Source organism: Larus michahellis, chromosome 16 (genome assembly GCF_964199755.1).
Source record: "Larus michahellis chromosome 16, bLarMic1.1, whole genome shotgun sequence".
Classification (NCBI taxonomy): domain Eukaryota; kingdom Metazoa; phylum Chordata; class Aves; order Charadriiformes; family Laridae; genus Larus; species Larus michahellis.
The window spans coordinates 4309605-4320081 of NC_133911.1; the positions used below are offsets into that span (position 1 = coordinate 4309605).

Here is a 10477-nt window from a genome sequence, read left to right on the forward strand (position 1 = left end):
ACGCAGGGCTACCATGCGCCGGCAATGCCCCAGGACCCGACAAGCAGCCCAAAGCCCCGGTGGGCTCGGTACTGGCACGGTGCCGCATCCCCACCTTCGGCTGGAACCTTCATCCCCTCCCAGGAGGAAAGGGACTGGGCAGGGTCAGGCACCCCCGGCAGAGAAAAGGGGCGATGGCATCATCACACCCGCTCGTGTGGGGATGTTTGTCGCGGGCAAAATAAAAAGCCTAATTTAAAGTCCTGCCGGAAAGTTCCATCACCGCCATTACCTTCTCAGGAGATATTTTAGGCTCTATATTTAGAGCAGCTCGAGCTGCGCTTGGGTTTAACATAGGCAGCTCCTTAGCCAATATAATTAAGAACAGTATCAGTGGAAGGCATGTAAGGAGATTTTCTCCCCAAGGCCACCTAATACAGATGTAATTGACTCTATTTTCTGCTTTCTGCACACAGATTGCCGCAACTCAGCCCCTATTATCCGTCAACAAATGAACAGGATCCAGTGAAAGGGACCTCTTCAACCAGGACCGGCTTGAGAGAATGGAGCACTGGGCTGTGTTAAATCTGGACACAACGCGGCTTCGTTCCCTTCCTTTTTATCTCTGCCGCCTTTTCAAGATGTTTTCCAGTTAAGGGTAAGTCAGCAAATATGTGTTTGGGCAAAGCGTTGGCACTTGCTAAAGAAGAGAACATCTGTCTCAATCAGCTGGTCTATTCTATGGCTGCGGCTCCACGGAGGCTCTCAGCGCTGAAAAGACAAAACCGGGGCAATATCTTCAGAAAGAGGTGGTTGGGTTTTTTTTTGTGGCTGCGGTTGCAATTTTCTTTTGCGAAAATTTCCCAGGGCGGGGCGGGAGGAAGGGAGGTGAGAAAAGAAATTAAAACCCATTCGCTTCCCTGCAAAAGAGCCCCAGAAAAAAATGAAATAAAAAAAATAAAAAAATCTCCATTTCTAATGTTGCAAAATTCCTCCCGCCTTCCCGGCGTTGCCTTCCTGCAGCCCGTTCTGCAGCCCTGAAAAGGATGCCCTTAATAGCAGCGGGCGCAATGGTTTATTGGGAATGATGGTTTATCAGTGCAGAGATGGTAATTTTCTTAGAAATATCTTCGCGTTCGGCTGAAAGAGGCCTGACGTTCCCTCGGAGGGGAAGAATGCCTGGGGTTTATTCTAATTTGTGCACAAAACGAGGATGCGGCCCGAGCGGTCAGCACGTGTCAGATGCCGGGAACGTGCCAGGCTCCGTGCAGGAAGCGGACGGGAATCCCGGAGCGTGAAACCAAAGCAAACGGGGAAAACAGGGAAACCCTTTTGTGACACCTCCAGACACAGCCAAGGAAGAGCCGTTGCCTCGCCGGACCCTGCCTCGAAGCCCTTTTCCGTCCCTGGGCTTGTTTTTTGGGGGGATTATTTTTCCAAGTCATCCGACCCTGATAATTAATTTCAGCTGATTAGAGCGGCAAGCTCCAGAGGGACAAAAGAGGCCGTGCTAGGTTTGAAAAGGATGCTCGGGGCAGGCGGCTGTACTGTAATTTGTTACACATTATAGTCCGCTAAAGAACCTCCTCGCAATCTGCCAGGCCTTAATGTCTTAATTTCTCCTCCAGCATTCCCTTTGACACACTATCCAAAGTGATGGATGGCGGCGGGGGGAGGATTGCACGGGATCAAGCCGAGGGAAATCCAGGAGGGATTACAGCCCAATCCCTGGGCAAACAGGGGCTGGAGTGGCTGGAGACAACCACAGCTGTGGGCCCCACAATTCCCAGAACAAACAGCGCCCGGGGGACACGGCACGGCCAAGGGGCGCAGGCAGGCAGGGCTCGGGAAGGAGACAAAACCTGCATTCAGCCCCCCCTTGGGACTTTTGATGAGCTTTTTTCCCCCCCTCGGCTGCAAGCTTTTGAGTCGCGCTTCGAAATTTTAGGAGGCTGGCTGTAATCAAATTGGGTTTAGCGATCAAAGAGAGCTGGAGATGCAGGGAATATCCGGGCTGGGCAAGGACAAGTGGGGACCGCCATGAGCACTTTGTCCTCTTCTGTTCTCTCTCATCTCCCCAAACACCGATATTAGGATTAATAACCTGTCTCACGTTGCCAGTCTTCAGGCCGAAAGAGCCTTTAAGCTGGTGGTTTGGTTTTTTTGGTTTTTTTTTTTTATAAAAAAACAACACAACATGTATGAACAGGATGGTTTTTTAAGGGATCAAGATTAAATATATAGGCCATGCCCACAGAGGAATCACGGAGACTTTTCACATAAGGCTTAAGAAGGAAAATCCCAGGTTTCCTCCATCCAGAGACAGTTTAAGGCTTTCACTTTCCCAGTGCATGTTCAGGACTGGGTGCCGGTGACACAAACAGCAAACCCCAAATTATTCCAAGCCAGAGTAGTACTAACTGCAAGTGAATAATTGCCCGTGAGTAGTGTTAAATGCAAGTGAATAATTGCGATTCCAGTTGTACTGGAATTCGCCCATCGTGCTTTTTTGTTTCTTTGGCATCTCCTAGGGACCTCGCTAGTGAACCACGTCGCGACAGAACGGGACGTAAACAAAATGTGCCTGACCTGTGGTGGAGAAAAGCCATTGGGAGGAAGACTCTGCCCACCCTCTGCTCAGCACCACTCTCTGTCCTGGTGTCCCACCAGCCCCAAGTGTCTCTGACATCCCACAGGCAGCCGAAACCCCCAGGGATTTGGCACCGTCTGGCCAAACCTGATGGGCTCTTGCACATCTCCCCCAGGCACAAAGCCAGGCTGGGTGGGGAATGGCTGGAGAGCAGCCCTGCCGAGAAGGACCTGGGGGTGTTGGTGGATGAGAAGCTCCACACGAGCCGTCAATGTGCGCTCACAGCCCAGAAACCCCCCGCACCCTGGGCTGCATCCCCAGCAGCGTGGGCAGCAGGGCGAGGGGGGGATTCTGCCCCTCTGCTCCGCTCTGGGAGACCCCCCTGCAGTGCTGCCTCCAGCGCTGGGGCACCAACAGCAGAAGGACACGGAGCTGTTGGAGCGGGGCCAGAGGAGGCCACAGAGATGATCAAAGGGCTGGAGCCCCTCTGCTGTGGGGACAGGCTGAGAGAGCTGGGGGGGTTCAGCCTGGAGAAGAGAAGGCTCCGGGGAGACCTTCCAGCCCCTTCCAGTCCCTAAAGGGGCTCCAGGAAAGCTGGGGAGGGACTCTGCATCAGGGAGGGGAGCCATGGGGCGAGGGGTGACAGTTTTAACCTGAAAGAGGGGAGATTGAGATGAGATATTAGGAAGAAATTCTTGGCTCTGAGGGTGGTGAGCCCCTGGCCCAGGTTGCCCAGAGAAGCTGTGGCTGCCCCATCCCTGGAGGGGTTCAAGGCCAGGTTGGACGGGGCTTGGAGCAACCTGGGCTGGTGGGAGGTGTCCCTGCCCAGGGCAGGGGGTGGCACTGGATGGTCTTTAAGGTCCCTTCCAACCCAAACCGTTCTATGATTCCATGATCTCCTGAAGGTGAAGCCAGCTGCAAACAGGACACTCGATTGCTCCTCACCCCCTGGGCAGTTTCTGTGCTCCTTAGACCATGGCTGAGGCCGGGGGGGTGGGGGTGGGGGTAGTTTTCCAGTCCCTGTGCGCTCTCTGCCGGCACGGGAGCCTGCCCCGGGGGTGGGAAGCTGGGAGCAGGAGCAGCTGGACACAGCCGTGCACTTCCATCTCTCTCGTCCATGCAGAACACTGGGGCAGCAGAGGGGAAGGTGTTGGTGTCCCATCCTGTCACCATCGTGCAGGCTAAATAGCCACCAAAGGGATGTCAAATACCGCTGGGAAATATCCCTACGTCCTTCAAACAGCCCTTCCTCGAGGGACGGACGGATTACAAAGCAGGGGGGGCAGGACAGAGCCTTACATTGCACCCACAGGGTCCAGTCAATGAACCAGTTCAGCCACTGGGCAGCTGAGCGTTACTGGGCATTGCGAAAACAGGGTCCCAAACCGCGACTGGGTTTTCCTCACAGTTCCAGGAGGGGTTTGGAGTCGGCCTCTGGCTCAGGTTTGGAGCTGCAACACGATCGAAATGGGGGCCGAGAGCAGGAACGAGACTCGGTGCCGAAACAACAGGATAAATGTGATAAATGTGCGACGACAAATGCCCGTCCCGGGGTAAGGGGGAATTCTGGCTTAATCTGAAGTTACTTAAGGAAATGCGAGTCTTCCCCCCCCAGATTTCACTGACCTTTGAAACCTGAACACGGTCGGAATTCGAGGAGAAAGGCTGTGCATTATGTCAGAGGTTTAGAACGACAAAAATTCTCCCAACTTGTCCCATGGAGAAGAATTCTCTCCGGGGAGGAGCACAGTCAATAATCACTGCTCCCAGCCTGGGAATTGCACCACTTGATGTACGTTCTGTTGAAAAACTTGCTCATTTAATGTGTTGCTTTTTTTTTTTTTTCTCCTCACTGTAATCATGGAATTAATGCATTCCGAATGAACCGTCAAAGGAGGGACGCTATTTTTGTTATTAGTTATTTCCTCACAGGGTTCTTCCACGGGGAAGGGAGATTGCACAAAGGGCTGTTGTTCTGCCTTTTATTGGTCTCGTAAGGAACCAGATCCCTCAACCTTTCCAATGAGACTTATAAAGCAAACATTTATTATCCTTCATTAAGGATACGCACCTCCGTGCGCTTTTTCCAAAGGAATAGGCTGGACTTTGCGGCCATTTAAAGAAGTCGCGCTTACCCAGAAAAACAACAAATTCCCCCCCCACAAATCCCAATTCAGCCAGGAACTGCTGTTTGTGTGCTGAGGCGGGTGCCGGGTGCGATGGAGGAAAAGGAGCCAGAAATCAATGTATTCCCTGAGATCCTTTGATGTCTGCAGGAAGATGCTGCTGCTTCAGACGGCACGTCCTTACTCGCCTGCATTTTGCAGCCTGGATGCACCAAATCACCTGAAATTGCACCCGAAATGAAACCAAAGGCCCAGAATGTGACACAGCGACGAGAAGGGAAATGTTTCCTGGAGTTTTCCCTTCTTTTTTCCATTTCTTTCCTTCTCTTTGGCCTCCAGCACCCCTCGTAGCCGTGCCACAGCACGCGGCGCTGCCTGCAAGGCCCACGGAGGGCTAGCCCCTCCACGGAGGTTGCTTGCCAAGAAGCCACTGGCCTCCTCCTGCTCCACTGCGGGAGATGGGAATTGGGGACGCATTCCAGGGGCTCATCCTGCTTCTGGCATCCCTTTGCGAGGTGCAGGTGACAAACCCCAAGGATGGAGGGTCTCTCCCGCTGCCTGACACCTCCATCTCTGGCCGGTCCCTCCCGCAGCTCTGCAGCCCCAGGACCTGGGGCAAGGCTGAGGCCGGCAAACTCGTCACACTTGTGCTTTCAGCCCAGAAAAAAAGGCTCTTTGGAAGTGCGCTCGCAGCAGGGTGCGGCCACCCCAGCTTGGGGTGCCCCGGGGCGGCAGCAGCAGCAGCAGGTGGGTAAGAAGGTGGCACTCCCGAAGGTGGCCCTGTCACCGTCCCCCTCAGCCCAGCGCAGCAGCGGCCGCACCAGGAAAACCCGCAAATCCCAGCCCCGGCTGCAGAAACGGTTAAAGGCAAACGGGAATGATTCATCGGAGCAAATGAAAAGCAAAGCACGAAGATGGGGTGGGGGGTGGGGGGGCAACAATAGGGATTAAAAGTAGTAGGTGGTTCCGTTCTCCTCCAAAAAATTCTCCCCCCAAATTAAGCCACGTCGCACTCGGTTTTCCGGGGGGCGGCGGTGGGGGGGGGGGGGGGGGGGAATCGAATGCGTTCTCATGCCGGAGTTTTCTAAAATTTTACCAACCGACTTCTTTCTCCCCGCTTCAGGATGAGGAAGAAAAAGGTAAAAAGAAAAAATAAAAGAAAGAAAATAAAATAGGCATCATGGGTTTCAAATCAAGATACCATCCGGAATTTCAGATGTTGGCCTACGGCAGGCTAATACCCAATTTATGATTATTAAAAGATTTAAGCCCGCAGCACAGAGATTTAATCCATCCTCTAAAAAGGGCCTTAAATAGGCAGGGTTTGAAATTAGCCAGGAGCTGGAAGAGCTGCTTAACGATCCCCGTCCCGCGCTCAATGAAGTTATTATTTGGGTGCAGAAGTGAGGGATTCGGGGCTGTGCCCAAGGTGGGGGGGACCCCAGCCCGACCCCACGGCACCGGGACCCCCCCGCAGCTACCGAGGGCTCGGTGCCCGGGGTGGCGGCCGCGATGTCCCCAACCCCTCGTCCCGGTCACGGAAGGGCTGGGGCTCGTGTCCCGGCTCGGACACACGGTGCCACCCAAGGGACCCCCCGGGGTCTGTCTTGGGGGGGGGGGGGGGGACACGGACACGACACGGGGACGAAAAGGAGGGACGTCTTGCACCTTGCATGACGTCACGCTCTCATTACGGTTTAATGTCCCTTAACGAGGAACAGCAGCGCAGCGGGGTGCGAGGCCGACTGTCCCCTTGCGGGGGCACGGCGGGGACACCGGGGGGTGACGCTCACCGCCAAACACACACCCCCCCCGCTCCCCGTCCCGCCGTTGGGGGGGGAACCCACCCACCCGGTCAACGCATCCACAGGGACAGGCAGGGACCCTCCTCCCCCGGGGGGGGGGGGGGTGTGTGTGACAGAAAGGGGGTGTCACAAGACCCCACGGGGGTCCTGCCCTTCCCGGCCCGTCCCCGTGGGAAGGCGCTGGGGGCTGCGGTCCGCCCCCCTCCCCGTCCCCCCCCCGCGCACCGGCGGGTCGCCGAACACCCGGCGTAGCTTCCCCCCCCCATCAACGCCGCATTTGATCCCTCCCGCCGCCGCGCAGTGGGAAGGGGGGGAATATGTGCTTCCCGGGGACCGAACGGGGGGGACGGGACCAGAGGAAGGGGGGGCTGTGTACTTCCCGGGGACCGGAGCGGGGGGGGACCGGGGTGGCGGTGGGGTGTATGCTTCCCGGGGACCAGAGATGGGGGACACCTGGGGGGGGTGTGTGTTTCCCGGGGACCAGGGCGGGGGGGGCACCGGGGGGGGGGGGGGGGATGTTTCACGGGGACGGGGACGGGAACGGACACCCTGGGGGGGGTGTACTTCCCGGTGACCGGAGGGGGGGGACGACAGCTGGGGGGTGTGTTTCCCGGGGACCGGAGCGGGGGGACACCTGGGGGGCTGTGTTTCCCGGGGACGGGGAGGGGGGGAGCGACAGACACTTGGGGGGGGTGTGTGTTTCCCGGGGACCGGAGGAGGGGGACACCTGGGGGGGCGGGGGGGGGTGGTGTGCTTCCCGGGGACCGGAGGTGTGTGTGTGGGGGTGCGTTACCCGGGGGACCGGCGGGCGGTGGCGGTGCTCCCCGGTGACCGGAGCGGGGTGTGTGCGTTTCCCGAGCCGGGGGGAGGCGGGCAGCACGCCCGAGCGTCGGCCCGATGCCCCCGGCGCGGCGGGGGCGGGGTTTTCCCATGGCCGCCCCGAGCGGCGGCGGCGGCGGCGGCGGCAGCCGGGGGAGCGCTCCGGCACGTGCTCCGGCGGGGGGGGGGGCCGGGGGAACGCGTCCCGGGGGCGGAGGCACGAGCGCCGCCGCCCGCCTGATTGACAGCGGGGGCGGCCGGCAGCCAATGGGCGGCCTCGCGTGCCGCGCCAGCCGCCGCCGCCGCCGCCGCCTCCCCCGGGGCGCCCCCCCTCCTCTTCCCCACGTGGCCGGGCGGGGAGGGGGGGGGGAGTGGGGTGGGCGTGGCCGGCGGAGGGCCGGCGGACCAATGGGCGAGCGGGCGGCGCGCAGGGCGGGCGCTGATTGGTGGGCGGGAGTGTGGGAACGGCCGCGGCGGCGGTTTCACACGAATGGGGAGCCGCCGGCGGGTATAAAAGGGCGGGGGGGCGCCGGCCGCCACCACTGCCGGCCCCGCCGCCGTCGCCGCCACACGCGCGATCCCGCAGCCGCACGCGCCCCGTTTCCCGCCCGCCAGCCGCACGCGCCCCGTCCCGTCCCCGTTTCCCGCCATGCCCGCCGACACGGGCATGGAGAAACCCACCGCCTCGCCCATCGCCGGGGCGCCGGCGAGCGCCAGCCACACGCCGGATAAACCCCGGAGCGCCAGCGAGCACCGGAAGGTAAATGGAGGGTGCTGCCGGTCCGGGCGCAGCGACGGCGGCGCTGGATGGCGGCGAGCCCGCGGCCGTGCTGAGGTCGGTGTCGGAGCCGGGGTGGTGGTTGATGGTGGGGGGGACGCACACGCGGGAGCGGGCCCGCTCGGGGGGTGCTGACCGGCTCCGCTTTCCCCGCAGTCCTCCAAACCCATCATGGAGAAGCGGCGCCGGGCGCGGATCAACGAGAGCCTGGGGCAGCTGAAGACCCTCATCCTCGACGCGCTGAAGAAGGATGTAAGTGGGGATGGAGCGGCGGGGGGTGGGGGGGCTGGAGGGGGGCGGTGGGAAGGGACACGGGGGACACCGATCGGCGCCGGGCAGCCCTGACGGCGCCGTTCTCCTCCCGCAGAGCTCCCGGCACTCCAAGCTGGAGAAGGCGGACATCCTAGAGATGACCGTCAAGCACCTGCGAAACCTGCAGCGGGCGCAGATGACGGGTAAGTGGGTCGTGTCTGCCCCGGGGGGGGGGGGGGGGGGCGGGGGGCTCCGGGCTGGGGACAGGGGACCGAGGCCAGGTTGGATGGAGCTTCGAGCAGCCTGGTCTAGTGGGAGGTGTCCCTGCCCATGGTGGGGGGGGGTTGGAACGAGATGGTCTTTATTAAGGTCCCTTCCAACCCAAACCGTGCTGGGATTCTATGATGGGGGTCCTGCCGCTCACCCGCCGCCCCCTCTGCTCCTCCAGCTGCGCTCAGCGCCGACCCCACCGTCCTCGGCAAGTACCGGGCAGGATTCAACGAGTGCATGAACGAGGTGACGCGGTTCCTCTCCACCTGCGAAGGGGTGAACACCGACGTCCGTACCCGCCTCCTCAGCCACCTCTCGGCTTGTTTGGGCCAGATCGTGGCCATGAACTACCCGCCGCCGCCGCCGTCCAGCCAGCCCGCACATCTGGCGCAGCAGCCTCTGCACGTCCAGCTGCCCCCCGCCGCGGCCGTGCCCTGCAAACTGAACCCCGCCGAAACCCTGTCCCCCAAAGTCTATGGCGGCTTCCAGCTCGTCCCCGCTACCGACGGCCAGTTTGCTTTTCTCATCCCGAACCCGGCCTTCCCTCCCAGCTCCGGACCCGTTATTCCCCTCTATGCCAATGCCAACGTCCCGGTGTCGGCAGGCAGCGGCTCGGGGAACGCGGCCGCCACCCCATCGGCATCCCCGGTGCAGGGGCTGACATCATTTGGGGGCAGCATTGTTCCAGCATCCCAGGCGGGGAGTCCCATCGGAGAGCGCAGTGAATCGGTGTGGAGGCCTTGGTGACTTGCCTAAAATGATTCCTTCCCCCCCCACAACCCCAAAAAAAACCAGCCCTCTTCTGTTGGCTCCGTTGTATGGAGCCCTGTTATGTTTTGGGGGTTGTTTGTTTTTTTTTTTAAGCAGATTTAAACAGAAAGGAAAAAAAGGACCTCGCTATGAACGTGCTATTTATTATTTTCAGAGGTTGGGATCTCGACTTGTATTTTTACTCCTTTAAAATGCCTTTATTTGAGATACTTTTTTTTAAAGAAAAAAAATAAATGAGAAATAGTTTTGTAACAAATATTCAAAAGTATAATGCCAAAGTTGTTTGTATCCCGTTTGTCTGTGTGTGTGTGCGTGCCTGTGTTGAAGACTTCTGAAAAAAAAAAAAAAGGAAAAAAAAAAACTAATGCAGGTGTTTAAATAAATAAACTCTTTGAAATAGATTTATTTTTTTTCCCCCCCTTCCTTTCATTTTGCTGGGTGAGAGTGGGCAGGGACAAGCTCATCCTGTGTGTGCAACCCCCTCAAAAAAGTAGGAGCGGACTTTATGGCCTTAAATAAGGCTGTTGGAAGGGATTCCTGTGAAAAAGAGGTGGGGGGGGGCGGGAAGGTGATGAGGTTAAGGGGGGATCTGGCAATGTTGAATGTCTCCTGAGCTTTGCAAATGTTTTGTTCCAAGCAGAAGAAAAAGATTCCTAAAAAAAGAAAAAAAATCTGCTCCTGGAATCTGAGGAAAAGGTGTGCTACCTGCCCAGAGCTCCTGAAATATCTCTTCTCTGCTCTTAGATTTCATTCCTTACCCCCTTGCTGTAGGGATCTTGCGTTGGTGGGGGTGGGCGGTCGGCGCAAAAGTTACTATCTCGCCTACAAAAGAGGCAAGAGAGTCTGTCCCTATTGTGAGGAGGGTAATTAGAAGGTATAAAGGGTCTCATCGAGTATGCAGCGGGCTCTTTGGGAAGTTGGGAACCCTATTGAAACGCCTGGGAACTCGGAGCTGAGGGTTAATGTGTGTCTTTTTTTTCCTCGCCACTCTCATTGACAGGGCCAGATAGACTCTGATACTCAATGCTGTTGTAAATTCAATTGCCTGGCCTCACAATGCCTACCTCATAAAAGAGAATAACTCGGG

General features: G+C 58.3%; 1 protein-coding gene across 2 annotated transcripts; it reads left to right on the forward strand.

The window, feature by feature from the left end:
* Positions 1-7744: 7744 nt before the first annotated feature.
* Positions 7745-9791, forward strand: HES4 (hes family bHLH transcription factor 4). 2 transcript variants are annotated; one of them, XM_074560506.1, is made up of 4 exons: positions 7745-8154; positions 8254-8349; positions 8465-8552; positions 8798-9791. In XM_074560506.1, the coding sequence occupies exons 1-4, from the start codon at positions 7969-7971 to the stop codon at positions 9364-9366; spliced, it is 939 nt and encodes a 312-aa protein (XP_074416607.1). In that variant the 5' UTR covers positions 7745-7968; the 3' UTR covers positions 9367-9791. The 2 variants fall into 2 exon arrangements, with proteins under 2 accessions (XP_074416607.1, XP_074416608.1); XM_074560507.1 differs by having other exon boundaries at positions 7745-8079.
* The last annotated feature ends 686 nt before the right edge of the window (positions 9792-10477 follow it).